This window comes from Aspergillus nidulans, chromosome IV (assembly GCF_000011425.1).
Source record: "Aspergillus nidulans FGSC A4 chromosome IV".
Lineage (NCBI taxonomy): Eukaryota > Fungi > Ascomycota > Eurotiomycetes > Eurotiales > Aspergillaceae > Aspergillus > Aspergillus nidulans.
In genome coordinates this window covers 1,210,251-1,238,019 of record NC_066260.1, presented here as the reverse complement: position 1 = coordinate 1,238,019, position 27,769 = coordinate 1,210,251, and the positions used below count along the sequence as shown (strand labels likewise).

The 27,769-nt window shown below is 50.7% G+C and overlaps 11 protein-coding genes across 11 annotated transcripts, besides 1 other annotated feature; 8 read left to right on the top strand and 3 right to left on the bottom strand.

Moving 5' to 3' along the window:
• Positions 1-27,769: part of a sequence feature (contig 1.117 1..274575(-1)) that runs on past both edges of the window.
• lap1 (putative aminopeptidase lap1) lies at positions 551-1,825 on the bottom strand (the record flags this gene model as incomplete). The annotated part of the gene is made up of 3 exons (XM_659547.1): positions 551-784; positions 837-1,583; positions 1,634-1,825. 3 exons carry the CDS (start codon positions 1,823-1,825, stop codon positions 551-553), a joined length of 1,173 nt encoding a protein of 390 aa, XP_664639.1.
• ANIA_10880 (AN1-type zinc finger protein) lies at positions 3,369-4,295 on the top strand (the record flags this gene model as incomplete). Its single annotated transcript, XM_050611954.1, has 1 exon — positions 3,369-4,295. One exon carries the CDS (start codon positions 3,369-3,371, stop codon positions 4,293-4,295), a length of 927 nt encoding a protein of 308 aa, XP_050467922.1.
• On the top strand, positions 5,291-6,895 carry ANIA_10876 (putative di-, tri-valent inorganic cation transporter; the record flags this gene model as incomplete). The annotated part of the gene is made up of 8 exons (XM_050611953.1): positions 5,291-5,426; positions 5,493-5,542; positions 5,587-5,631; positions 5,691-5,838; positions 6,015-6,118; positions 6,170-6,398; positions 6,448-6,527; positions 6,578-6,895. The coding sequence occupies exons 1-8, from the start codon at positions 5,345-5,347 to the stop codon at positions 6,893-6,895; spliced, it is 1,056 nt and encodes a 351-aa protein (XP_050467921.1). The 5' UTR covers positions 5,291-5,344.
• Positions 9,692-11,751, top strand: ANIA_07037 (ESCRT-II subunit protein VPS36). Its single transcript, XM_050611952.1, has 3 exons — positions 9,692-9,819; positions 9,913-10,048; positions 10,098-11,751. The coding sequence occupies exons 1-3, from the start codon at positions 9,719-9,721 to the stop codon at positions 11,724-11,726; spliced, it is 1,866 nt and encodes a 621-aa protein (XP_050467920.1). The 5' UTR covers positions 9,692-9,718; the 3' UTR covers positions 11,727-11,751.
• Positions 12,036-14,370, top strand: ANIA_07038 (uncharacterized protein; the record flags this gene model as incomplete). Its single annotated transcript, XM_050611951.1, has 1 exon — positions 12,036-14,370. One exon carries the CDS (start codon positions 12,036-12,038, stop codon positions 14,178-14,180), a length of 2,145 nt encoding a protein of 714 aa, XP_050467919.1. The 3' UTR covers positions 14,181-14,370.
• ANIA_07039 (uncharacterized protein) lies at positions 14,313-16,201 on the bottom strand (the record flags this gene model as incomplete). Its single annotated transcript, XM_659551.1, has 4 exons — positions 14,313-15,161; positions 15,232-15,373; positions 15,444-15,849; positions 15,931-16,201. The coding sequence occupies 4 exons, from the start codon at positions 16,199-16,201 to the stop codon at positions 14,313-14,315; spliced, it is 1,668 nt and encodes a 555-aa protein (XP_664643.1).
• Positions 17,055-17,703, top strand: ANIA_07040 (uncharacterized protein; the record flags this gene model as incomplete). Its single annotated transcript, XM_659552.1, has 4 exons — positions 17,055-17,127; positions 17,184-17,266; positions 17,352-17,501; positions 17,605-17,703. 4 exons carry the CDS (start codon positions 17,055-17,057, stop codon positions 17,701-17,703), a joined length of 405 nt encoding a protein of 134 aa, XP_664644.1.
• On the top strand, positions 20,909-23,374 carry ANIA_07041 (protein msbA; the record flags this gene model as incomplete). The annotated part of the gene is made up of 1 exon (XM_659553.1): positions 20,909-23,374. One exon carries the CDS (start codon positions 20,909-20,911, stop codon positions 23,372-23,374), a length of 2,466 nt encoding a protein of 821 aa, XP_664645.1.
• On the bottom strand, positions 24,119-25,402 carry ANIA_07042 (mitochondrial fission process 1 family protein; the record flags this gene model as incomplete). The annotated part of the gene is made up of 3 exons (XM_659554.2): positions 25,260-25,402; positions 24,548-25,115; positions 24,119-24,493 (listed from the first exon to the last, which is right to left on the bottom strand). The coding sequence occupies exons 1-3, from the start codon at positions 25,397-25,399 to the stop codon at positions 24,119-24,121; spliced, it is 1,083 nt and encodes a 360-aa protein (XP_664646.1). The 5' UTR covers positions 25,400-25,402.
• On the top strand, positions 26,061-26,789 carry ANIA_11543 (ATP19 family protein). The gene is made up of 3 exons (XM_050611950.1): positions 26,061-26,145; positions 26,256-26,383; positions 26,509-26,789. The coding sequence occupies exons 1-3, from the start codon at positions 26,098-26,100 to the stop codon at positions 26,558-26,560; spliced, it is 228 nt and encodes a 75-aa protein (XP_050467918.1). The 5' UTR covers positions 26,061-26,097; the 3' UTR covers positions 26,561-26,789.
• ANIA_07043 (protein pptB) lies at positions 27,057-27,688 on the top strand (the record flags this gene model as incomplete). Its single annotated transcript, XM_659555.1, has 2 exons — positions 27,057-27,505; positions 27,556-27,688. The coding sequence occupies 2 exons, from the start codon at positions 27,057-27,059 to the stop codon at positions 27,686-27,688; spliced, it is 582 nt and encodes a 193-aa protein (XP_664647.1).

Here is a 27,769-nt window from a genome sequence, read left to right as displayed (position 1 = left end):
CCTGGCTGAAGCCGATTCTACGTTTAGAGATACCATTGCCTCGGCCGGTGGCGCCACCTACAGCGGACTGAGCTCGAGCGAGGGTAGGAAGGTAAGGACGATCGAGAGCATTGTTATTCCTGCTATGATCTGATCTGTTCTATCTCCTTTTGTACATAAACTGTGCTCGTTCGCGGCTAATCTGTATACTGGAGGATGTATATATTGTTCATTCAAACTGAACTTGCGACTCTGGTCTTCAGCTCCATTCACCCCGGTCCTCTTTCTGGAGGTAGTAAAGACCAGCTAACATTAGATGCAGTCTATGGCGAATGCCAGCTATTGCCATCTCTTCTCTTACGCATGAACGTGAAGCCGTTCAAAGGCAGGCCAATGCTTGGCTTACTGCACTCCATTGAATATACAGTTTGTAAGATATTGGGCCGACGGTAACAACAGGGTGAGGCCCAAAGACGTGGAATTGTATGGGGAGGATCTCATAGGTCATTCATACAACCAAGCATCGTTAATGATACTAAAGGGAAAAGGTCATAAGACATCAATATCAGACTCAAAGCGCAGCAAAAGCAAGCTCATATGCAAATCCGAGCGTGAGCTTAGCATGTTCCAGCATGTGATCGAAGCTCAAATAGCTGATCTTGTCGTCAGTGGTGTGGATATGCTTGTTACTGTTTTCCATCGTGGATTCCGTCGCCATGGCAGACGGGTATCCGTACTTGCTTGCTGAGGTGTGGTCAGAGCAGGCGTATCCACACTTGGTCTCAACAAAGGGGATGGCGCAATACTGGTAACCGGGATTAGTCAAATATTCAACAGTCGAAAAGAAGTGTACTTACGGTGACGATGGTATTCTTAAGGAAAGATGTGAGTGCGGGGTCAACAAAGTCAGTCATGACTCCAATAGACTCTTTCTGACCAGCATGTTTGGTTCCTTGAACATAACCAGTCATATCCTGCTGGAGCATGGCTTTGACATCCGCCTGGTTCTTCTTGTACTTGGAGAAAATGGCCTGCGAGCCGAGCATTCCACCCTCTTCCGCAGAGTACCAATGGAACTCGATTGTGTTTGGCGATTGGCCGTGTGCAACGATATCAGATTTCAGCAAGCCACGCAGAGCCTCCAGAATGGTGACGGTCCCACTACCATCGTCGTCGGCGCCTGGAGCGCCTAGAAAAGACGGAAGGAATAGGTTGATGCTGTCTTGGTGAGCACCCAGGACAACAGTCTTTTTCGACAGACCAGGGATACGTGCGATGATACTGAACTGACCCCAAGAATGATCGAATTTCTGAACCGTCGCGCCGAATTTGTCGGCTCCCGAGTCGCGGACCACCTTGGACACCTGATCATATAGCCACTGAGCAGATTCCACGCCGGACGACGATTTGTAGTATCTCGTGTGGAAGGACGTAAAGTTCTCCAGGTCCTTACGCATATTGTCCATCGATAACCCCGCGATGAGCCCCTTAACGGTGTCAACATATCCCATCTTTTGCGGATAATTGACGTAGCTGCCAGCGTCTAATGTTGGAAATAGTCCGTAGTTACGATCCTCCGTAATATCGATGAAATTCACCCCGTCCTAGCCAGCGGTTAGCAGCCGAAAGAGCGGGGAACTCCAGTGCGCCATACGAGTTTCAGAGCCCATTTCTCCTCCTCCGTTACCCATCTCGTCTGGTATGGTGACAACTCAATGAGATACTTCTCTTGCTGCTCGTAGTGAGTTTCTGGGAGCTCCAGCACCTCTTGCTCTAGCTGTGGAATCGCGTACGACCAGGCACCAGTGGCGGTCGCGCCGAGAACGAGCGCCGTCGAGAGCTTCATAGTGAACAAGACTTAGCCGATCGCTCGTTAGGAATAGCAATAATAATAATGAATCCTAAGAATATGACAATTGAGGACGGAATTTCTAGAATCTATGCGGAGGGAGAAGGGCGGACGTTGATCTGATAGCTGCGAATAACTGAGGGTGGGGTGTGCGGCAGAGAAGTCGCAGGTCGAGGAAGGAGGTCACAGGTAGGTCACCGTAACCGATGGACCCAAGACAGGCGACTGCACTAGATGGTAAGCTATCGTAAAAATGATATTTATCCAATTCTGAGGTCGACCAAGTTCGTAATTTCGACAGAAGCGCTTCGCGGTCGTCGTAACGTCAGACCTGCCCAGGTGCTTTATATAAGCTGCCCAATGGCGTCAGGTACGGTAGTTCTCCACCAGGCACAAGCTGTGCCTCAAAGACCCCTGCTCCAACATAGCCTCACCTCCACTTACGGTTAGCATTTTCTCAGGATATCCTCCATACCCCTTATTGTCGCTTCTGGGGACAAAAGGGAAAAGTCAGACTCAGTGTGATGCTATTTTTAGGTGGTGACGAAGTTACTCTTGATCTTTAAGAAAACAGCAAAACTCAGCTCTGAACCCCCGCAGGCCCGCACATTGCCGCGGATCCGCAGATTCGAAATCCAGATCCAACTCTTGTCATTTGGAGACGCCCCACTGAGTCGCGATTCAAATAATAGGTTAATTACTACGAGGAGCACAAGCGGCCGTCAATTCTTCTGTCGTCTGTGATAGCTCCGACAAGAGGCAATCTCACTAGCATCAGAATGGGCTCTGGCGCAAAACTCCGGTCATCAGGGAGACAGCCCATTTTAGCGGTCCCAAGCGCATACCTAGGCTTAGTTACCACTGGTCTCAACTCTGGGCTTCATTCATGCAATTAGTAGCCTATAGCGCCCAAGATTGATACATCTCGTCGAAGCAGATGGCACACGAAACAAAGCCCGGTTACAGGCAAAGCCTATGTAACCTAATCAGTTCATTCTACTTAGGCATGACGGCCACTTCATCTCTTGACACACAGCAGACTGCCGAGTCCTTCTGTATAATATGTGATTTTATTAGGATTTTATTAGTGTAAGTTAAGGAAGCTTACGGATGCGTGTGTCGTAAACAGACATAGTTCATTGAGACAGTCGTAGCGTCTTGGTTGGCTCACTGGCTAGCTCAGAGTCGAACCAGTCGCAAATTGGATCGGCCGATGCGATCTTAAAAGATGACACCATACATAAAGCATTAGCAGGTCATGAATCAACAGTTCATAATATATCCTTTTATTGGGATATACTTTGATTCTGAACCCAGATATAGTGCGCTGATACCTGGCATATATCTTGTACCCAACAATCAGCGGCGCTGACTCAGCCTCCGCATAGCCAGCAGCTTCCAGCACCGTCTTCTGATTCTCATTTCTAATCGCCTTACCATCTTCCTCCTTACCTTCTTTAGAATCCTGGAGGTTGGATAATCATCCACCTCCCTTTCCTTTCTCTGATATTTCCTTCTCTTACCCTCGTTTTGCGCAAATATGTCGCCTATATCCGTCGGCCGAGGCAGCGGCGCTTCCGAGTCTTTCACTCAACTAGCTGATGCAGATCTCGAATCCATAGGCCGCCACTGCGAATACTCGTACTGCAACCAGCTCGACTTCCTTCCCTTTAGATGTATGTCCTGTCGAGGGACGTTCTGTCTGGATCACAGGACTGAGACTGCACATCGCTGCCCAAACGAAGGCGAATGGGCGCGCCGTCGAGACGGTTCCGCATCCGCAACCAGCACGCCGACGCAGAAACCTACTATTTACAACTCTGATCAGTGCGCGCATGTCTCGTGCAAGACTTTAATAAATACGCTCAAGGATCCCGGTGTTAAATGTCCGGAATGCAAGCGCGAATACTGCTTAAGACACAGGTTGAAAGAAGAGCATGACTGCGCCAAGATTGCCCCGCGATCAGGCACCGGCGGTGCCGCCACTCCAAACGAAACGGTCCGCTCAATGTTTGCAAAGGTCCGATTGTGGGGGAAGGATAAGAGTCAGGCAGCAGCAGCTGCCGCCGCTGCGGCGAGACCAAAACCAAAGGCGAATAGTCCTGCTGCACGAATGGTCGCGGTAAATGCTATGAAGAAAGCGGCCAAGGGCGACGCGAGCGTCCCTGCTGATAAGCGGATATATCTGCATGTTGTTGGGACCTCAGAAACGCAAGGGACAGATCCGCCGAATGGCGATTTTTGGTTTGATTCTCGGTGGAAAGTGGGTAGAATCTTGGACGATGCCGCGAGACGATTAGGCGTTGAAAATCTGAATAACCGAGTTGGAGAGGAGGCGCGGTTACGGATCTTTCATGTGGAGAGCGGGGATTTCCTAGAGTTCTCCGATACTCTTGGAGGTGGGAAAGTCAAGACGGGCGATACGATCGTGATGCTGAGGGGAGCCGGGGTGATTCTTGGGAAGTGATATTGATCTTTGGCCCATTTTATGATAACGACGATATGTTCCGATATTGCATAGCATGATACACATTATGTTGGCGTTCGGGAATCTGACACTGATATTTGAAGCACGAAATCTTCATGATCGTACCACCAAAGTCGTCTAGCCCTAGAAAGTACGAGACCAGCGGCGACCTAGTTCCTGCGAAATAGGAAAGAGATCTGAAGGACTTACCGTCAATTACACACCTGAGTTGCTTTTCCCAACTTGAATCTGCTGTCCTGGTTCTTTGTATATCGCATCCAGCTCTGTTGCGCCATTTATGTCGGAAGCTGTAGGGGATGCAAGATCGCTTAGATCTCTAGGCAAGGCGAGGATGCCGATTCCGCAGACCTCTCGCGAAGACCATAAGGATAATAATCATTGATATGCGCATTAATTGATGAATATCTGCATATTAAGCAGACCTCGATGGCTGCGTACCATGCGGGAGCTGTTGGCCCTGCTACTGAGGCATCGTGGTCATAACGTAGGATTCGGCCTTTTTGTACATGCCCACGTCAGGTCAGTGGGAAGGTTGAAAAGCAGCCAACGCTATACTGATTCGAAACCAGTATTGTACCATGTTTTCGACTCCTAACGCAGTTCTGGGAGTGCTGCGTCTCTATTCGGGCTTATTTCGACGCATATTCCCGACAAGAGCAAACACCAGACAAAGAAATGCTTATAGCATGCATGATATACTGCAGCTTGCGATGTAAACAAGACCATGCTATATGCAGGAGCAAGGCTGGGGGGCCCTCATTTTGACTCTTTGTGGTTTCCTGTACCTGGCTTGGTATGCCTGTAGATTCCCAGGCCCCTTTACGGAGTGATTTATCCTGACTTCATCCCCACATTCCCCGTGTTGCACAGCCAAGGCAGAGATTCCCCTTACATCAATGATCGGAGCTTATGTTGAAAAAGAAGGCGTTTAGCATAATACGGCCCTTTTCTGGACAAAAACGGCGTTGAAACACCCAGACGCTGCTTGGTTTTCTCTTTCCGTTGCGTCTGCTTCGCGACTTAGGGCAATGCATTTCAGTATAACACGGTCTCAGCGGCTTGGAGCAGCCATTGGAATCTCGGCTGCCTTCTTTCTCACAGAGATCTCAGGTAGGCAGACGCGATATCGCGACTTGTGTGGTTTCCTGACATGGGATTTCGCTAAGCCTGCAACAGTTGGGTTTTACACACACTCTTTGGCCTTGGTGGCGGATGCCTTCCACTACGTACGTGAGCGTCAGACAATGTATGGCATTGCTAATTAGACTAGCTAAATGATCTTGTTGGGTTCATTGTTGCATTTGTCGCTCTCAAGGTCCGTTACCTCGTTGACGCGGTCAATTATGCGCCAGCGATGCTAACCATGATACTCAGGTTTCGAACTCCGAGCATTCACCTAAGGAGCTCTCGTTTGGATGGCAACGAGCTCAAATCCTGGGCGCATTCTTCAATGGAAGTCTGTTATTTGCGCTGGGTATTAGTATCTTCCTGCAATCAATTGAGCGCTTTATCACGTTGCACCGTATGTTAGCCGAATCCGGCGTGTCCCTTGGCTTACATGCATTAGATGTCGAGAACCCCAAACTTATGTTTATTATTGGGTCCATTGGACTGGGGCTGAATATCATTTGTGCCACATTCCTACATGGTAACTTACCTTGCCTGCCAATCCGGAGACACAAACTTGACCGGCTCTAGAACACCATCATCATCACGACGACCACCGTCACCCAGATTCGGAGGCCGAGCCTCAAGGGCAAGGTGATTTTGAACAGCAACGTGAGCTTGAAAATAAAGCCAAGGTTCGAGCTCATCTATATGTTCTTGCCCCGGTCCATTGACATCCCGTACAGCACCATGATCACAGGCACACGGAGCACGAAGAACTTCCCATCTTTGGCGGTCATGATTTGGGCATGATGGGCGTTTTGCTTCACGTTGCCGGCGATGCGGCCAATAACCTGGGTGTGATGGTTGCTGCACTAGTCATTTGGCTGACGCGTTATGAGGCGAGGTATTATGCTGATCCTGCCACAAGCATGGGTATTGCTGCAATGATCTTCCTTTCTGCACTTCCCCTCAGTAAGTCACAGCCTTGTCTATCAGCTGATTCTAAAACTGACAGTCCTAGTCCGGCAATCCGGTCTCATATTACTCGAGAGTGCTCCAAACAAACTCGATCCTGCAGATGTGAAGCATGACCTTGAAAAGGTAGGATTCCTCAATTCATGCTGCATGGCTGTGACCTTATGCTTTGATAGATTCCTGGCGTCCTATCCGTCCATGAGCTGCATATCTGGCGTCTGAACCAACATAAGACTCTTGCATCAGTTCATGTCGCTATGCTGGATCACTCGATTTCCGAATTCTCTGAAGTATCACGTACATTGCAGGAGTGTTTCCATGCCTGGGGGGTGCATTCAGTTGCCATTATGCCGGAAATCGCAACTCCCTTGTCTGCTAGGGCCCTGACCCAAAATCAAAGTGACATAAGTGGGATGGAGGTGTCAGAGAAGTACCTAAATCTTTGCCAGTCCCAATGTAGTTCGTTCTGCAGAGAATTGGCTTGTTGCGGGTAGGTGCGCAGAGGGATTCTAGAGCAGCAAAGATGGGCTTGTCGTTTGCCGTCAATCAATCCAGCCCTTTTCTTCCCCTCTTTACCCTTCTCTTATATCTCCAATTAATTTGACCTTGGCTCAACCCACCGTCAAATCCTCGAACCAGGGCACTACCCCTGCGGAATGATTCCGAGGATCGGCTGTTCCTGTTCATGTACAATATCGACTCCGTGCAACAATAATCGATCACAAATTCCGCGATGGAAATTCTCCCAACTCCAACTAAGCTGATCTATTATCTGCAGAGAAGCCGCTGGGCTTGAAAAATTACACAAATATGCCATATAAGGAAGGTAGACGCGCATTTCTAGTACTGCGGATTTACTCCAAGTCTCCAAACTGATAAGCAACCCCCACTGCACTGCTGGGCTCGTAGTATCTATAAGCAGCTCGGCTGCTGTGCATCAACCGCCAGATGCGGGGTATATATACGGTTGCCTCACTAGACACCGGGTCTTGCTTGCTACATCGCACCTTCCCACAAGGCTAGAAGTGGTGTGACACCGTGCAGCAGAGAGGGAAGAAGATATAAAAAGCCTTACCACCACTCTTTGGTTGATCTATCTCTTTCTTCGAGTGTCTCTCGCAAATCTTCCATATTCTACACTCGATCTTGAATTATGTCTTCCACCTGGGAAGCCCAAGCTCGCAAAGCTCAGTATATCCTTGAGCAGTCCATCCCAAAGCAATGGCTGGTACCTGCAGACCGACTCCCTCCTGCAGACCAGCTGAATGTGATGGACTTCCCGCGCAAAAGTGGGATGCTTACTGATAAGGAACTCGCCATAACGGAGTTGTCTGCCACGGCTCTTGTATCCGCCATGGGTGAGGGCCGTTTCAGCGCTGAAGAAGTGGCTGTGGCTTTTCTGAAGAGATCCGTTATTGGGCATCAGCTGGTACGAGAAGAAATTGGCAATAACTGAACCCGGCTAACTGCTATTAGCTCAACTTCGCTACTGAATTTATGGCCGAGAAAGCCATCTTGAGGGCCAGGGAACTAGATAAGTACTATAAAGAGACAGGTCAGCTAGTGGGACCATTGGTATGCTAGATACCCTATTGAGCTTACAGTCTTGGACTGAGTGTCGCAGCATGGTGTTCCCATCAGCGTCAAAGAACATATAGGATTCAGAGGCCTGACGCTGAACGCAGGCTACACTACATGGTACGTCAATTCCCTCGCTTTTCTGTTAGCTAATAGCTAAGGTACACGAAGGGTCGACAACATCGCGACAGACGACGCGCTTATCCTGGAATGCTTGGAGGAGGCAGGTGCAGTTTTCCATGTCCGGACGAATCAGCCTCAATCTCTCATGGTAATGCTCTTTACGGCCTAAATTGCAGCAATTACTGACTGGACAAGCACCTCTGCTGCAGTAACAATCTCACCGGTACCACTTTGAATCCTTACAACCGCACTCTTAGTCCGGGTGGTTCCTCGGGCGGCGAGGGAGCGTCTATGGGATTCAAGTGCGCTCCGTTAGGCATCGGAACAGACATTGGTGGCTCAATAAGATGCCCAGCGGCGTTTTGTAACGCGTATGGCTTTCGTCCGACAATCCATCGAAACCCACTTAAAGGGTCGAAAGTGCCTGTGCCGGGCCAAGAATCTATCCTAGGCGTAATCGGCCCACTTGCCTGTCAGTGCGTCGAAGACCTAGAGCTGTTTCAAAGGGCACTCCTTGATCAAGAGCCTTGGGATGAGGAGACCTCATTGGTGCCGTTGCCTTGGAAGCATGTTTCTTCAACGGAAAATATTACAGTGGGCATCATGTGGGATGATGGGTACGTTCATCCCATGTTTTGATCATAATTTGCAATCTGATGGAGCTAGATGTGTTCGTCCTCATCCCCCAGTGACTCGGGCCCTGTCGCACGCTCGAGAGCGGCTCCGAGCCTTGGGTATCAACGTGGTTGACTGGGAGCCCTACAACCATGACCATGGTTGGAAAATCATTGTATGTGAACCACCTCCATATACGAGGCGGCCGTGAAATACAACGAAACAACGCTAACTGAAGAAAGTCCTCTCTCTATTTTGCCGATGCAGCAGCCCGCAATCGTGAACTCATTGCAGAGTCCGGCGAGCCAACGCTTCCTCTCACCGAGTGGGCCTTCCAGTATAGCCGGTCAACGCCACTAACAGTGGCCGAAAATTGGGAGCTCAACTGCCAGCGCGACATTTACCGGGACGACTATCATGCACTTATGAAATCTCACGGTGTAGACTTCATTCTCTGCCCTGCATATGTTGGTGTCGCAAGCGTCCTAGGCGAATCCCAATACTGGAACTATACGGCTATCTGGAATATCCTGGACCAGCCTGCTGCAGTTTTTCCCAGCGGGTTATACGTGGATCCGCAACTCGACCCGGTAGACAACTCCTATCAACCACGAAGCGCAGAAGATGAGCGTGAATGGAAGAAATATTCTCCTGAAAGATATGTTGGGGCTCCGATTGGGCTGCAACTAGTTGGGAGGCATTTCAAGGATGAAGAGACTTTGGCAGCTGCAAGCTTAGTCTCAAAAGCACTAAAGAACACTACAAACGTATAGCTCCTAACTATATTAATGGGCGTTTTGAAATAGACACTTGAGCAGTTGAGCGTTAATTTTAATCGATACATCATGAGACTATTCCCAAACAAGCAACCGAAGGCTCTCCAACATTATGTCAGCCAAGGAGTCTCCCGATGATGTTTCTGATTCTCCCGACAAAGGCACCAAACTCTCCCCTCGTCTAATCCTTGTTGCAATGCGCAGAAATGCTGGTCGAGCTCCTAGATGTTTTTCAAGGCTCTGGAATTAACCACCGCGCTCCGTCCTTTGCTGTTACCCGATGAGACTTTACTCTTTGTCCAGGATGCGGTGGGGTTATACGATGGGTGAGTATTGAACAAATACAAACTGTGCTCATCTGGATTTCTCAAGGCTCATCCAAAGTACACTTGCTAACTTTAACCCTCTTTAATTAACAGCAAATACAAGATCGCCAACTACCAGGACGGCCATGCGTATCTCACGTCACACCGGGTCTGTTACGTAGCCGTTGACGAGCCGCGGAAGTACTCAGTCGGCATCGACCTAAAAGACGTCGACAGAGCCGAATATCAAGTAATATGATTCCTGCACTGCCTTGCAGCTCATTGCTCATGTATACCAGGCAGGCTTCTGGAAATCATCGCCGAAAATCATCATATACCCAAAGCCTGTGAAGAACGCAGGCGGACCTCGGAGCTCGAGCGCGAGTCCATCGCGGCTACCGTTGAGAGCACAATTATCGGGAGCGCAATCACCTCTTTCGCAGACTTCAGCCCATAATTATACACCACCGCCGCCAAATCTTCTGAATGCGACTTGGGTGTGTCCCATATGTTCGTTCTCCAACCCGGTGCCGTCGAACTTTGATCCGTCTACGGCAACCAATTCTACGCCAATACCTCCGTGCCTCGCTTGCGGAATAAAGCCTCCGTTTACCACGGTCTTAAAGGCTGCTATAACGGCGGCGACTAGCCGGGAAGCTCCTCCCATCAGTCCAGCAGTGTCTCAGGCCCAGCAAGAATGTCAATCGGCCAGAACCGGGCAGGCAAATGCAGCGAATGGTGGGGGATCAATAATGTGCCCGCGATGTACATTCCTGAATCATCCTTCGCTTTTAGATTGTGAGATATGCGGCGCCTCTTTGGCGAGTGCAAACTTTCTGCGAGCTTCCGGTCAGGACAGGTCGGATTCTCCAGCACCGGTCTTTGAGGATGGGAATATTCGGAATTCTGCTATCACCGATCATATAAAGCTTTCCTTTAGAGAAGGGGGAGAAAAAATCTTCCTTGAGAGGCTCAAGGGGGCGCTAATTCAGCGGAAATGGCTGCTCTATAATGCACCTCCTGCGCCACAGCGACCATCGCAGTCAACACCCACGTCAGCACCAGATCAAACTGGCCTGTCAACTAGTGTGGATACCCAGGCTCGCTCACCCGGGGTTGGGATTGCCGGTCTGGAACGGCGAGGGCTTGAAGCTCGCAAAAACAATGAACTCGTAATCGGAAATGCTTTTGAGGACCTTGAGGCGCTCATGGCCTCTGCGAAACAGATCGTAGCGCTTGCTGAGACACTGGCGCGAGAGTCGGGCATGGCCAGTGATGAATCTTCAGCAGAAACCAGCGCGGTACTCTCCGAAAGTGCTGCCGCTTTAGGAATGATAACCACGAAAGATATGCTCGGATCCAGCGCAGGAAACCTATATCTCTCTGAACTGTCACGAACTCTCGCAGAGTATCTCACCGACGATCGAAAGGGTGTCCTTCAGAGAGAAGGTGGTATAATGAGTCTGATTGACCTTTGGGCAGTTTTCAATCGCTCTCGAAACGGCGTTGAGCTGGTAAGTCCCTCGGACTTTAAACGCGCCGCTGAGCTCTGGGAGAGGCTCAAATTGCCCGTTCGACTTCGCCGGTTTAAAAGTGGCCTTTTGGTTGTTCAGCGGTACGACTGGAGCGATGAAAAGACCCTTCGACAACTCCAGGACTGGATGGCCGATCTGCGTCGCATTCCACCTCCGGACCCTGTCCCTTGGGACTGGCGCCTTTTTGGCCGTCCAGTTACAGCGCAGGAGGCAGCCCAGCGCTTTGGATGGAGCGTTGGTGTTGCAGCTGAGGAACTGGAGATGGCGGAAGACAAGGGCGTCTTCTGCAGGGAAGAAGGCATTGAAGGCTTGAAGTTTTGGAGCAATTTTATCATCTTTGACCCGACACCTGACGATCCTAGCAATTTGGCTGTTTCCCTCCTGGAAGTTTGAGGAGCTAGCTGTTATAGATCTGATGATTTAATGACCTATAGAGTATTGCGTGACTTGCTATTTAAACAGCTCTTCCGGTGGTGCTCTACGGAGTAGAATATCCCATAGACGTCATTCGCGAGTGACCCCGCATTCCCGTCCACTGATAAGCGACCACTCCGCATCGAACGGGCCACCTACAGCTGCAATTATCCTTAGCCTACACACCTCCTAAGTTCTGTCCCAGATCATTCTATTCCTTCCAACCGCCAATGTGACCTACTATTTGTTCGCCGTCTGAGCACGTGCGACTTTCCGTTTAGATGAAACATGGCCGTGGCTCAAACGAGAACAAGCATACGCAGGCTATCGAAAGCCTCAGGCGTAAACGCCCGATACCTGTCTCTTTCAGCCCAAATCCGCGAACTCTGGACCTGTTCTCATCGATATCATAATAGCAACGACCTCCATAGGAAGCATACCCGCCTTATATTCCACAATCATCATCGATCACAAAGACCCCATCATCCCCCGCGAAGTCAACGGATTATATACCCAAAATACCAGTACCAGTCATGGTGGAGTCCTGGTTGGGGCTGGGGCTGGGGTGGCTTCAACTCCGGCTTTTTGGGCTTTCAGGACACGCCAACGAGATACAGATATGGGCAAGATGATGATAAGGGTGGCTGGGAAGACCGCGCGAAGCGCCGGATGGAATGGATCAAAAAGGAGATCGAAGCTGATCCATACGCAGCTCTTTTTGGGAGGAGATCTCAGCCGCTCGGATTAAATTGGGGCAATAAGCTTGAGAGTGGGCTTATGTCCTTGTGGCGGTCGGTTTTCGGACTCGGTGAAGATATGTCGAACACAAATAAAGGTAAAGGCGCGAAAGTCATCGATTCGACGCTGAAAGGGCAAGATGACTCTGGCCGCACATCAGTTGACGAGAAGGTGCGAGAGCCAATGACCAGAGATGGGGATATGCAGCGTCGGCCATCAACGGACTTTAGGGGAGCTGGGTTCGAGTTCGATCCTATCAGTGGCCGTATGGTTCCCGTGCGATCTGAGCCTTGGGGGACACCCGAAGAAAGAGGCAAGGAACGACAAGGAGATGGGCAGTACGTTGAAAATAAGTCCATCCCTGCGGGTGATGACTTACCTCAAGAGAAGGCTGAGGCGGATTCAAACACCCTTTCAGAGCCGAACGTCCTCGACTCCGCAACCAAAAAGGACTCGACTGTGCCTGAATCTAGTGAGCGGTTCCAGGGCGCTTCTGGGCCTTCGATTGTCTCTGAAAGTCAAATCTACGCATCGGCACCAACTCAGGAAGCCTCCAACTGCCTAAATGAGACTGTGCAGGCCGCTAAAGATGAAATAAATGCTGAGACTCAAACACATGCTCAGGTTGAGCGACCAGTACCACCACAAAATGACAATCATGAAGCTGTAACCCCTGCTACTATGCCATTTACGCAGAGTCCCTACTCCCAAAAACACAACACTACTGAAAGATCGTTGGCCGAGCATTCAGTCTCGAAAGCCGGGCCTGACCGGGCAGGGTTTCTGTCAAGACGTGAGAACCAAATGCCTAAATTGGTCACGGCTGAAAGTCAGCCATATACTGCAGTTGATAACAGAGACAAAGATATTGAGCTACTCAGTGCGCGCGATATTCGGGCTGCCTATGAGCCCAGACGGCTAAGCATTGAAGCCGAGATTGAAGCCGAAACACCTAAACAGTTGGATGAGCCCTCTGCTTCACAAACTGATCTTAAGGATACACACGGCAAATCTCCAGTGAATAAATTGGGGGGCTCAGTCAATATGCCTGGCGGGCCGACCGCTCCTTTTTCAGGCCTTCCGGACGGGCAAGCCTTAAATGAAGATCTATTACAAAATGAACCATCAACGGCGACCCAATCCTCAGTCACGGAGACGTATCGCATATTCGCGTATGATCCATCTTCCGCGAAAGTCACCGAGGCTGAAACGATCTCATCACTCCAAGAGCCGAGCGAGCATCTTCATCCAACAGAAGTGCTCACGCGCCTAGCAAATCCCGCCAAGTTCTCACCATGTCTGAACCAGATGCATGCGGAGGGATACGAAATTGTGTCGGGTGGAGGAGATATCCTAGTATTCCGAAAGGCTCCGGCAGGAAGCTCGAAAACTATTGATAGGCTGGCAAGTCCTTCCCAAGAGCCTTCCACTGAGTCAGCTCAACTCGCAGATAAAGACGTCCAAGGTGGGAACTTCTCTGGTCAAGATGCACCCCGCAAACAATCTCGCAAGAGCCCTCAGAAGGCCACGGTTTCAAAGGTATTCCGGCGAATGCTGGTGGGAGGACTTGCCACCGGAGGTACCTGCTACGCATTGGGTGTTGTGAGTGAGTATTTTAGAACCGGGGGTAAGGACGGATTCGGCATTGATGGTTTCACGGAATTCGAGTCAGAAAGACGACATCTGGAGCGATAACCTGCGGGTGTACGGATATGCAAACGTGTTGGTTATTTTGAATATCTCCGCTACTATGTAAGTAAAGACCAATCTCAACTTGGGCTCTCCTATCCACATCAACGCGTGCTCCAATATCCATAGCCCCAAGTATCAATACGGGCCGCCAACTATCAAGGCTTCCTCCCCATCTCTTTCACCAGTATCACACCCTTTATCCTCCCACACCCAGTCGCACCAAGGCTGTCTCAACCCCTCGGTAAGACCGCCAATCTTATCCTTCATGGACCCCTTGATTGCCTCGAACTCAGTCAGCCGTGCCTTCTCCTCCTCCTTCTTCTCCCTCTCTCTCTTCCTCAGTCTCTCTTCTTCCTCCTCAATCTCCTTCTGCTTCTGCGCAGCTTTCTCCATCCCGGCTGCATCGCCTCCGACATCACTCTCTGGCTCAGTCTCCTCATCATACGGATACCGCTCAAAAACATCCTGCAGCACTCCGCACCGCGCCTGTCCACTCATCAAGTACATAATAAGCCCGGCTAGCATCTTCATCGCAGCCCCAAAATCGCACTTCAGCCACAGGTCATATTCACAACTGCCCAAAACCTGGAACGATCGTGGATGAACTTCGTTATCGGGATTTGAGAGCTGATTCCACTCTACCTGCTCCATGAAACGCTCCAGGTTGGTCTTGCTGTAAAATCTGCCATCTTGGCCCTCCGGCCCATTACCGCTGCCGCCACCTCTCCTTCTGAACAGGCGATTCGTACTCTGTACTTCTCGGGGATTGTGTCGGCCGCTCCACAGCTTGCTGGTCTTCTGGCCAGGGAAGATGCCGCGCAGGATATGTAGCTTTGAACCGTGTAGGCCTATTAGAAAGGCTTCTTGGTCGGGTATCTTGTCGCCTGGTGGTGAGAGACGGTGCACGTTTATTAAGAGTTGCGAGAGGAGTAGCTTAAATTCACCTTCAAGGGTTCTTTTCAGTGATACGACGGGTTCGCTTGTCTACGTAACCAATCATTGCATGTTAGCTCTAGCCCCGACTCGCTATCTATGTTGCTGACAAGACTCTTACCGTCGTAACAGGCATTACAGCCCGCGGCATCCCCCGGCTTGGCTCGTAATCTAGCGATACTGAACCTGCGGTGAGTGGACTGTCTCTGTGCTTGACGCGGTATCCTGTCCAGTATTCTGGCTGACAAGAAACCAATCTCGGTCTTGGACAACCATCAGCAACTACTTACTCAGATTTTTGGAATGCAGCACCGGAGAAGAATAAAGACACACCTCAGAAAAAACATCTCCCGATGACTTTCCGCCTCACGTTTGATCCCCAGCATACTCAGGACCTCGTCGAGCAGCGCATATATCGCCTGTCCTTGCGCCTTTACTGCTTCCTCGAAGTCCACCTTCGATGAAGAGCTTTTTGACGAAGCTGAGCAGGAGCCAGAGCCCCAGCCAGACCTAGAATCGGTACTCGTCCGCCAACCGGTACTCACTTCCTCATGTTCATCGGCAGCTGAGCTTATCCTGCAAGTCGAACCCCCAAACAACCCTCCACTGAACATCGGGACCTTCTTCAGCGTCTTGAATACCCCGCGATAACGGATGTCAACTTTACTCCACTTGGCAATGTTCACACACCGGCCATCTTTGGCGGTTCGAAAGATCCAAGGCGTGCGCTTTAGAATAGCTGAGACATCTATTAGCTATATTATCTTCGCCTAACTCAGTCAGACCTAAGGGGTCTTCAGTATAAACTGTAGTGACGTACGTGAACGATCCGCCTTTTCAAGGTATCGCGCAGGGACAATGTCGACGTCAGCGCAGTTGAGGTAAACCTTTGCTCTAAGACCGTGGACGTCAATTTCGAGTGGGAGAGTGTCGTCGTCGTCGTCGTCAGCGTTAGTGTCTGTATCAGACTCGGGACCAAGCTTGGTTTCAATCTGGTTACTTTCTCTTAACCCTTTCCTCACTTTGGGGTCTCTGTCTCTTTTCTTTTCTTCGAGAACTGGAGAGAGGGGGCGGGATCCGGGTCGATCCATGCTAGACACCTACTTCGTCTTCGGTTGCTTGCTATTGCTATCGAAGAATGAAGGAAACACGGATGATAATGAGGATGATACTGGTGAGGATATGAGTAGTAAGAAGCCATTCAGAAATGAATAAAGGGTCAAACGAGGTTTGTGGGCTGGTGTTACTGCAGTGATAGAGTGCTGTGAATTGATTTGCGCACATTATAGCGTCACAGTGAATGGTCACTAGGTCATTTTAGAAGGGCAAGAGGGAAGATTGTACCCTTGACATCACTGTGTATAACAGTATTTATATTCTTTGAGCACATAAGGATCATTTGGTGGTTGATGCTCAATGGCTTGGTAAGATATGAGATCCTTGTGAGCATAATGCTAGATAGTAGTGAACTTGTTGCATTCTACCATAAGTACTCCCCAATGACGACGTTCCCTTGACCAATGTCTCATATCTACATCTCGAAGAAACTGTTTCGCTAGGACTCTTCATACATCACAGCTTTGAATAAAAGCACTGGGCAGGCTTAGGTAGCCGGGTATGAAAATATATATTTTCAGATATTGGAATCTCCAACACACCTATTTCTTAGCCTATTCATTCCACAATAATCGCCTGATATTAGCAGAATATACTTGCTTGAATACACTACTACTAGTATTATCAGCCTAGAAAGTTAACTGACATAATGCAAATAAACCTCTTCCTGGCGTGGAGACCAAGAGGTATCTATCTTATCACAGTGGGGCGATTGTACCCCAACTCGGACTCCAACCTTTTAAAAGCCCAGCTCCCCAAGACTTTTCCATCATCTCGTCTCTACAAACCACCCAAGAAGCCTACTAAGACGAGCTGGCATATCTCAAAATGTCCAAAATCCACATCCGTACCAATAACGCGCCGGCACCCGCCCCCTTCCTTTCCCAGGCCACGGTCGTCGGTAATCTTTTATCAACTTCAACTCCATTTTCTGAGTCTAGCTTATTGGATATGTAGGGAATATTGTCTTCTGTTCTGGCCAACTGGGCATCGATCCCAAGACAGGGAAGATGGTTGAGGGTACAGTGAAAGACCGAACTGTATGCTGCCCTTCTCAAAGCTGGACAAGCAGCGTTGTGTGTTGCTTTGCATGTCGGAAATACTGCTAACACGATTGACTCGCAGCGCCAAATCATCAAGAACTTGTCCGCGGTGCTCGAAGCAAGCGGCTCGAGTCTAGCCGACGTTGCGAAGGTGAACGTCTTCCTAGCCGATATGAAGGACTTCCAGGATATGAATGAGGTTTACATGGAGGGCTTTCCAGAGCCGAGACCGGTATGCTTTGACCCATGGACTCCCCAAGACCATATTGCATTCTGCTCCAGGTTTGCTTTAGAGGACCTTGCGTATCCACTGAGCTAACTTACGACTATTACAGGCGCGAACGTGCGTGTGTGTTAAGACCTTGCCCATGAACTCCGACGTAGAGATTGAGTGCTCAGCTGTTGTGACGCGACCCACCAAGGCGAAGCTTTGAAATTCCATGGAAAATCCAGCTTGAGCTGCAGAGCAAACATGAATGCGTTCGAAGTGGGAGAAGATCATGGAGGCAAAAAGCTGGTTCTAGATTGTCCTTATCAAGGGATGGTCAAGATAATCGGATGTGATTGATCAATGGGCCTGAATGATAGTTTGTTCAACAGCTGTGAGGGGTCAGAAAGAATTGGACTAGGCGCCCAATTATCCGTACCTGCATTGATGTACATACCTGTCAAGGCTGCATATGACCGCGACGCCAGTTTAATGTATACGTGTACATATCGTTGTACTTTGCATATGCGTCTCGCGCCACAGGGTGTTGGGCAGAAAGTGCTCTATCGGAATCAGTCTACCACCAATAGGAATGAGAGGGAATGCACGAGGCAGCCTGAATAATAGTGAAGGGAGACACAGAGAAAAAGCAACGTGAATGTATAGTCTGCCAGTCTGCCGGCCGGAGTTTTTCAGGGTGTCCGGTGAAAAATGAAGTCTGAGATGCTGAGTAACCAGTCTGCATAGACCTGGGGTTCGATTTGTGCTTACGCTGCGATGCAACCTGAACCCCGGAACGATACAATCACTCCAAGGTAGGAACAGCCGAAGTGCACTCAGGTCTGGACTGCGTTGATTGGCTGCGAGGCACCGGCAACAGTTCAGGAACAGGTTTAGCGTCGGGTACAGGCGCTGGTAGTCCATCCATGGTTCATATTATTATTACAGTACAGCTCTTGTTTAGCTCCAAGAAAATGGCAAGAGGTCGGTTCTGATATCGAGTTACGAGCGAAGATCATATTCTACATGTAATTTGATGGCTGAGCACTGATGTCGATCAGTATAGATTGGACTCTGGATCAGGAAATAGAGCAGGACTCGGGAGGCAGGATTGGGAAAAGCCTAGACTAGAGACGACGCCAACGTTGGACGGACCATTCCCAGCGCAACGGCCTGAGCTTTGGGCGCTCAGGAGAGTCAAGGGGTTCATGTTGGTTAGATTCACGGAGCGTATTAGCCCAGAACTGGGGCTAGCCACCATGACACCACCGCTACTCGCACGTCCTCTTGTACTCTGTACGTAGATGTCGTATACAAGGAATGCAAAGACATCATGTTCGCAATCTTGCTGGCAGTCTCAGAAAGGAGTGTTTCAGCCTTGCGCGGAATGTGGTCTAATAATCAAACATTCTTCATATGCTTCAGCCATACACGTGGTGACCCAGAAGATCATTTAGGCTCTTCGTCTTAGCCGGGCCGTCAGCCTTCAGACCAGTTCTCTTCTCAGTTATAGAGGCCGAGAAGGGACAGGCGAATGGTCATGCCAGCGAGTAGGGCGTGATAGCCGAATGGGTTCGAACTTCGGCAGTTATTTTAGTATGTTCTCGTGCCCCCGTAGTTGAAACAAGGTGCTATGCGTGAAAAAAGGGGGGGGGAGTGTCATTGAAAGTAGGGCTAACAGCTCAGGGCCATTGTATTCGTCAAGAAGTTTCCAGCACTTATCGCAAATATCGAACCCCATTCTTTCGCATTATTCCTTTCATTTTCTGAATCGGAGGGCGCCGACTTATGAAATGAGGGCGAGAGTTGGGACTGAGATGACGGTGACTAGAGCGGTATCTCGACGGGCGTTAGGGGCACGCACCGACCCCACATGAATCCAGGAACCGCATGCGCTAACAAGACGCCGGCGGTCTCGGCCTCGCTAGATGAGTGTTGGCTCATTGCGATGTGCGCCCTGCAATTACCCCGATCGACGCCACTGGCTGTTCTTGTGGTGCTGCCGCAAGCCTGCAAGGCCCGTCATTGTCGAGGTCGTCCAGCACCCAGCCTGTCTGCAAGAGGGGTAGCAGTATCGAGGATGGGAGATTGATTGACTGGTGCCTCTCAACCTCCGTGACCCTCCAGTTCGAAATTACCGTTCTGGCCATCGTAAATGTACATTCAGATGTACACCTAACGTAAACTGGAGTTGGCGCCGCGCTGGAGACGAGATGCAGATGACAATTGGGTCGAACCAGTCGCGATCAACTTAATGTGGTCTTCGAATCTCACGGACGGGTGTCGATCCAAATCATCAGCACCGAGAACTGCTTGGGGACCAACTTTCACAGATGTCCTGGACCAGTACTGTCTCATCAGCACTCTTGTACTATTGGCTCTAGACTGGCGTCATTCCACTAGCTTTATTGAATCCTTACGGAATATTCCGTCAAAGTAAACGCTGATTCTGCAGGAGGACGACGCAGAAGACGCGATCATGTTGTACATTGGACTTGCTCCTTCAACTCGGGTCGAGAAACTGTCGCTGTTCAGTGTTTGAAAGAGTAACAAACCAGGGAAGTTATTCTTAGAACGAAAACAAAGACTGCCGTGTAAAAGTAAAACTGCTACTTCGTCAAGAAAGAGGCCGGCGTCCTTTGACTGCGTAACCCACTCTGGTCTGGTGCGAGGCTAGTCCACTCCATGCTGGTAATGCCACGGCCGACCGTGGTCCCCGCCCACGCACCGTCTCCCTCTCGCTGTCCCCTTTCTCGACTCATCATTCTCACTTCAGCCTGCTCTTCTCCTTATCCCCTCTCTTTCTTCCACCTTTCGCCTGATGATTTGCCATCGTTGGTGCTGTCGTTGACGTCGCCAGTCTTTGGTATTCCTTTCTACGTCAATGAGCCGTTGGGACTGACAATTTTGCTTGCTCTTCTCTCTCTCCTTGCATCCTCCCACGGTCGCGCCCTCTCCTTAAGGTACCCGAAACAACCACCTCATCACCTCCGCCATCTTATTTTGACTGTTGTCCATCTAGATATCGTCGCTCGCTCCTTACAGCACTCACACTCGTTTATCAGAATACTCATCGCTCGGATATAATTAAAGGGGTTTCTGTTGTCTGACAACCGCCCCTGCCGCTCATTCACCTGCGTTTGTTTATCGCTCGACATTGTTCTACCACGCGTCTCGCTGCCAACCTCGCTATCCCTTGCGGAGGAAAAGAAAGGAGCGACAACAGGCTGTTTTGATAGCTACACTATTCGAGACCGCCGCTGCCAGCCTCCAGCCGCTGAACCACCGCAGCCGCGTCTAGTATCCTGCGCTCGAACTAGTCCTGCACCCTTAACTTCGGCCCAAATCCTTTGAGCCCTGCTCAGTCCACTCTTTTGTACAACTGCCGTCGTATCTGCGACAACCCCCGCTTTCTGCGTTAAGCAGTCACTATGGTTTCCCAGACGGCTCTTATTGCGGCTGCATTGTCGCTTGCTGGCCTGGAGTTGGTTGCTGCGCAGCAACCCAACGCTCACCATGAGCACAAGCAACTCAAGCGTCAGTTATTTGGCTCTTCCGACCAGTCGAACAACCTGGGTTGGCTTGAATCGTTCCTGAGCTCAAACTCTGACTCTGGAACCACCTCTAGCACTACCACCTCCCAGAACTCTGGTGTTACCGCCGCTTCATCCAAGGACTCCGACCCCGATGTCGTTATTGTGCCCATCACCCTCTCTGTCGATGAGAATGGCAAGACACATACAATAACCGGCACTGCTAATACTGGTGTTGCTACGGGTGCAGCTTCGACTACCACAAAGCAGTCAACTGTAGCCGAAGTTACCGCCTCTGCAACTACGGAGTCGCAGCCAACCGCAACTAGCACCTCGTCTTCTACGAGAGAGGACACTGATCTCTCCGGTATTCTGGGAAGTCTTCTTGGTGGGTCAAGCAGCAGTGATAGTAGCGCTAGCACAACCCAAACCGGTATCTCCCGCGCTGCCACTGATTCGACCATTTCGGAGACAGAGACTACTGATTCTTCCACATCACCATCGTCAACTTCCTCGTCTGGTGGGCTGCTTGAGAGCCTTTTGGGTGGCAGCGACTCTTCAGCTTCCACTTCCACTTCCAGCACCACGTCTTCCTCAACCAGTACATCAGACGGTCTCCTGGGTCTTAACTTGAACTTGAACGGCGATTCTACATCCTCCACCAGCACAACTACCGGGTCATCACCTTCGGCAACCAGCACGAGCTCTTCTAATGGTTTGCTGGAGAACCTCTTAGGTGACTCTACCTCCACTTCGACTTCAACCTCTACTGCCGATTCTTCTTCAGCAACCAGCACTAGCTCGTCCGGTGGCTTGCTCGACGGTCTTCTGGGAGGTGACTCTACTTCTTCCAGTGGAACTACCACGGCTACATCCCCTTCGGCGACCAGCACATCAGGTGGTTTGCTTGATGGACTTTTCGGGACGGATTCTACATCCTCGAGTGCGACTACCTCAGTGACAACTCCTACTAGCACATCCGGCGGTTTGCTAGGGGGTCTTTTTGGCACTGATTCTAGTAGCAGCGCCTCGACTGCTGTCATACCCTCGTCAACAAGCACTAGCTCCGGTGGCTTTCTCGATAGTCTCTTCGGCACCGATTCTTCGACACCAACCCCTCTGCCAGGGGCTAGCAGCACTTCGGGCGGCTTGATTGGCAATATCCTGCCCACCATTTCTGTTAGCGTTCCTGAGTCAACTCCTACAGGGTCATCCGACGCTGTGGCTAGTTCGACGCCCACTCTGCTTCCCCCGGACCTGACAAGTATCCTTATTCCCTCTTCCAGTAGCGGCGCAACTTCCGTTCCAGTCATTCCTCAGGTTCCCACCTCAAGTGTTGCGGCCACCCCCACTCCGTCGGTAGGCATCTCTGTTCCTTCAAGCTCCTCCGTTTCCGTGCAGCCGGCCCCTACCACAACTAGCACGGCTAGCTCGGAAGACTCCACCACTACGGTCGGGACAACAACTACCACCACCGTTGAGGCTGAGCCTACCGATTGGGTGCCGACCAGCATTATCATCGAGCCTAGCCCCACTGAAACTGAGACGTCCAGCGAAGAGACCACAACCGTTGCCCCTACACAGCTACCGGGATCCATCTCCCCAGCTGGAGGTGTCCCTGATGCTCCTGAAGGGTCTACTCTGATCCAGCTGGGTTTCACCCGGGAGCTCCGCTACTCGTTTGTCGCGACCCACTCTCTGTCTTCCTCGCAAATCTTCTTGTACATTCCCCAGGGTTTGATGTATGCGCTGGAGGAAGCTAGTAGCGACATCGCTATGTTTGCCATTTCACCCTATGACAGCGAAGCCACTACTGGTTACATTGCTACTGTTGCCCAAGCCTACATTCCCACGGAGAAAGTGGACGTCCTCAGAAAACTGCTTCACAACCCTATTTCTCGACTCTACGACCAGCCTAGTGAATCCGTAAAGACCCTGATGTCAATGATTGATCCCTCTATTCCACTTCTCGTGGGCGAATACGATGACTCATCATTTGGCGGCAGCTCAGGGTCCGGCGACGGCAGTGGCAGCGATGGCGACGGTGACGATTCCAATGACACCTATGATGACTCTACCGCTGGCGCCAGCAGCAGCGGCTCTACGAAGGCTAGCTCTGTCGGTATCGGTGTTGGTGTGGTGGCTGGTGCCGCTGCCTACGGTGCCGGAATGTTCTGGGTCGCACGCCGCTATCGCAAGAAGCGTCAATTGCACCGTCGCACCAGCTCCACTGCCGATCAGATGAGCGACCGTGGCGGATCCATCTTCGCTGGCGGCGGTCGCTTGTCTCGTGGCAGCGGCAGCCAACGCACACAGATGATCAGTGCTCCTGTCATGGCAGAGAACTCTCTGGGATGGAACTAAGCCCTGGAAACGATATATAAAAGGAAATGAATAAAAAATCGCATAGTCTTGGGTCAAGGCAGGCCGGGGCAATGTAACCCAGGAAGAGTGTGGGAGAAGCAAAGCTCTCTGCATCACTTTCCCGTGTCCGTGGGATATATCTGTTGGTATACTTTTTGGCTTCTACCTGTATCAAAGCTTCTATATGGCGGTGTCGTCACGCGCGTTCTATTCTTTTCTACATATTCATATTTTCAACTTATTCCCCATATTGTTTCTGCATTTGTTCTCTTCTACTCCTTGTGACAGCGCAGAGTTCTGCCAACACAATCCTTCTCTCATCACTTTCGACTCTTTCTGGATACTATTCTCCTCGTGGCAAATATGTGCCCATTCTACCTTGATCTGACTCTATCTTTTACCATTTTGTTTGTACAGCTGTATAGTGAAGTGAATGTAGAGAAGCGATGAGCTATGGTTGGCACGAATTAGACGTTAATATTGTTCCGACTTTAAGATATACCTTACAATGTGCCCCATTCTCGTCAAATTGATGCTCGTAGTATGTCATGTGCAATAAGCGAACGCAAAGTGCAGCCGGTGACCGCAATCTTTTGATAGCACATGAGATAAGCAGAGAACGGGCGAGAGAGGGAACACCGTACTCCGTATATATATCCGAAAGACATCGAAGTCGAGTCGAGTGGAGTGCGTCGACGTTTCAGGGTACTTTTTTTATGGCAACCAGGCCCCGTAGGAAGGTACTCACTCCGTTTTACCCTTTTCTTCCTTCTGTTTCGACCCAAACCCCAACATAGCCAGGATCCCTGACTCTCCTCTTTCCTCTCGTTCACGCTTCCTCCTTTCCTTCGCGCGCCGCAGTTCTTCTTTGTATTCGTCCCAGCTTACGTTCGCACTTGCGGCATCTGCTACCTCGGGTGCTTTGATATGGAAATGGCTTAGCGAAGTAGAATCCTCCTCGTGCGTCGTTCCCCCTGCAGCATGTGGGTGCTGCGGTAAGGGCTTGACGGCGTCTTCACCACCGTATATGCGCAGTCCGGTCCGGAAAGTCCAATCGACCGCTTCGTCAACTGGATGGTCGAAGATGTAGGGTAGGAATGGCACAACAGAGAGACCGAGCTGTTACAGTAAGTTATGGGCCTTCATACCAGGCTTTGGGAATCATGTACATACCCCGATAGGAACCCATGTCCTCGCAAATGTACTCTTGGCCCCCTTCAGCGCGCGCCCCGAATACCTCACCACGCTGTGGATTGTGAGCGCAGGAAGCCCCATACTCGCAATACTCTGGAAGACTGCGCGCTTCGCCATAACGACCCGGTAATCCTCGATGAGCGGAATATGCGCAGTCGGCCAGGGTGTTAGCGTATCCGAGTCTACCTGCTTCTGGCCTTCACCCCAATCAGCAGAGCTCAAAGAGCCCCCGACATTTCCGGTGGCCATCCCCATCACGATCTGCTGGTGCGTGAGATCCCTTGAATCCTTGTATGCTTCGCAGGGCGGCGCTAAGACGCGGCGATTGCGCAGGTACGCCTTGTACCCCTCGTGCCCGACATCGCCGAGAAGGTATGCCCAGGAGACTGCGTAGGCGGAGCGTACGAGAATAGGATGCGCGACTGGACGGAATGACTCGCCTACGTCGGAGGTGTAAGCCACGTAGCGATGAGCTGAGAGAAGCAGTGTCCTGAGGCGAGTTGCGTAACCGGCGTAGCGGTAATTGGTGTCGGTCGAATCGACGGAGCTGTTGGAACTGTCAGCCATGGCTAGAGGATTGAAGTGCTGCGGTAGAATTAAATCGAAAATTCGAAGCCATAGCCGATACTCTTAAAACAAGTAGTTGCGGGGGTGGGGATGTGACGACATTCAGGGCACACGCGACACTCACTAATATGAATACACATCATCATATGGATTAGTATCGTCGCTATCGACAATCTTCTGTAGCTGGGGCGAGAGCTTGCCCCGTTTGACAGGTGGCAGAGCTGGAGGCTCAGAAGGCTCCTCCTTTCGGCTTCCCCAGAACATGCTGTCCGAACACGTCGGGTATCTGTTAGTTGAGATTGAGGAGACCAGTAGGTAGGAGCTGTTGTATAAGTACGAAGGGAAGAACACGAGAGACGAGAACAGGTAAAAGGCAGGAGCGGCCTTGTGGGAAATATTCCAGCAATAAGAATAAAATTACTATTCTGCTACGAGCCTAGGTAGACACTAGACAGCCATCCTTGCGTCTCTGCCATATCCGCGTAACCGGCAGATTCAATTTCCAGGGATGAGGAGGCACTGTTCCTTTGGTTTTGGTGAGAGATGATGCCACGAGGCTGACAGTTTCCGGCAAAAGCCTTATACAGCCGGCCGCTTTCTTCTCTTTTAGTGAAGCTGAAGGATTGATCCTTCCTGCCTTTGATTTGAGTCCAGCGAACCATAGCCGAGTCATTCTTGTGACATACAACTGCAGCCTTTCTTCCGACGTCATTTACTCCGGAGTATTGGCGGGAACTACCGGGACATCACGTGCGCTTACATAGCTTGCTTGCATCTGGCTTACTCATCATTCAACCCCTGCTACCAGCTTACATAAGATCTGTCTAACCGCAAACAGTAAGCCCGTCGCCCGGCCGCAACTTCATCGCTCGTTTGGACTTTGAACGACTCCAGCAGAAACCAGCACCTTTCCCTTGTCCTGCCCCGTTCATTCACGAACCGATCCCTCCTTAACCGCGAAAATGGTCGTCTACTACAACATCGCTGGTCGTCAGATCGGCTCCCACCACGTACGTTTCTGGCGCTCCGCCACACCGAGCTCCTGTCCCTACCTGCATCGAATGTGGAATATACCGGCTACCTTGACGAGATAACCAATGCTTACTTGTTGATTGTCTAGCTTTCTCTTGGTATCCTGAGCTCGCTTTTCGGCGGTATCTACCTTGCTACCCGTGGCGGTGGTGCTGCTAAGAAGCCCGCTGCTCCTCCGATCCAGGCGTCTTCCAAGGATGAGGAGGTTTTCATTCAGTATGTTCCTGCGTGCTACACCGACCCTACTTAATTTGCCAAAGCTCGACTAGGGGTTGTTAGACCTCATTGGACTTCTGCGAAAGAATGGAAGGTATGGGCAATTGGCTGATTGTGCCTTTTAGGGACTTCCTGAAACAAATGAACGGAGAGGGCGACAAGAAGGCCGACCACTAGCGTTCGGCTAGTGCCTGATTGAGCGGAGCATGGTCCGGTCTCGAGTCTCGCCGCCAGAACATGATGCATTCCACAAGGAACCTATGAACGATTTTATTGGAACCGAGGCCGGAGCCGTTGGAGGATGCCTCGTGGCCGCTCGCTTGACTTGACAGAGTCAACGAGCAATGCGAATATGTACATATAGAGGTATACACTGAAAGGTTTATCTTCCTTTCCTACTCTTGCGATTGTGTCGTGGTCAACGTAGTAGCGAGACGGCTGCTCCGTAATGTCTGGCATGATGGCCCAGTCTGTGTGCTCAGTTATAAGACATAATGTAGCCCTCACTTACAACCCGTAAGACTTTGTTTACCTTTTAAAGATCGAGCACTTTGGTTTCTGGCAATTGTGGTTATTGCTCGATTAGTCACCCACGGTTGTTGTCCGTGTCCGAGGTCAGAATTACGAGTTTACTTTGGCTTCAATTCTCATCCACCATCACCACCAAGTCACCATGAAACCTAACCCGATTCCTTTCCCCCTTGCCCTCAATATCGGCACCGATATCGTCCACCTGCCGCGTATAACCCGCCTCATCTCCCGCCCAGGAGGCTACCTCACCCGGTTTACGCGCCGCATCCTCTCCGAGCAAGAGCAGCGCGATTTCCGCACCCGGTTCTCCCTCCCCCCGCTTGACTCGCCCATCTGCCAACCGAATATGGCCAGGAAAATGGATATCACAGTTACACCAGATATGGCGCGGTGGCTCGCTGGACGGTTTGCAGCGAAGGAAGCGGCGCGGAAGGCTGCGAGGGGTGGTGCCAAGGGGGTAAGTTGGAAGGATGCTGTGGTGAGTGTTGCCGATGATGGCGCGGAAGGAAGACCAGACATTATCCTTTTTGATCGTGATGAGGATTGTCGAAGGGGGAGGGTTGGGCGGTTATCTATTTCGCATGACGGAGAGTATGTGGTTGCGACTGTGCTTGCGGCGGGATGATAGAAGAATGGAACAGGATTAACCGACACGACGCAACTCGATACGACTTGCATGCCGGATGCCATGCGACTGCGGAAAAGCTTGATCTGGTATTGGACCCGGCACGAATTACGCAACATGTTTGCACGATGAATCGGCTACAAAGCTGAAAGTGCTATAACTGCAGCTCGTGATCCCAGACAATGACCAGTGGTGACGGGTGACTCGATATCGCTACGGCCGATTGGCGC

What these genes read in the sequence shown, in the direction of transcription:
- ANIA_07037 (XM_050611952.1), top strand. Translation starts at nt 9,719, where the DNA reads ATGTTTTTCAAGGCTCTGGAATTAACCACCGCGCTCCGTCCTTTGCTG. An exon ending in GCGGTGGGGTTATACGATGG is followed by an intron (nt 9,820 to 9,912) that starts GTGAGTATTGAA and finishes TTTAATTAACAG; the next exon opens with CAAATACAAGATCGCCAACT. An exon ending in TCGACAGAGCCGAATATCAA is followed by an intron (nt 10,049 to 10,097) that starts GTAATATGATTC and finishes CATGTATACCAG; the next exon opens with GCAGGCTTCTGGAAATCATC.
- ANIA_11543 (XM_050611950.1), top strand. Translation starts at nt 26,098, where the DNA reads ATGGTCGTCTACTACAACATCGCTGGTCGTCAGATCGGCTCCCACCAC. An exon ending in GTCAGATCGGCTCCCACCAC is followed by an intron (nt 26,146 to 26,255) that starts GTACGTTTCTGG and finishes TTGATTGTCTAG; the next exon opens with CTTTCTCTTGGTATCCTGAG. An exon ending in GATGAGGAGGTTTTCATTCA is followed by an intron (nt 26,384 to 26,508) that starts GTATGTTCCTGC and finishes TGTGCCTTTTAG; the next exon opens with GGACTTCCTGAAACAAATGA.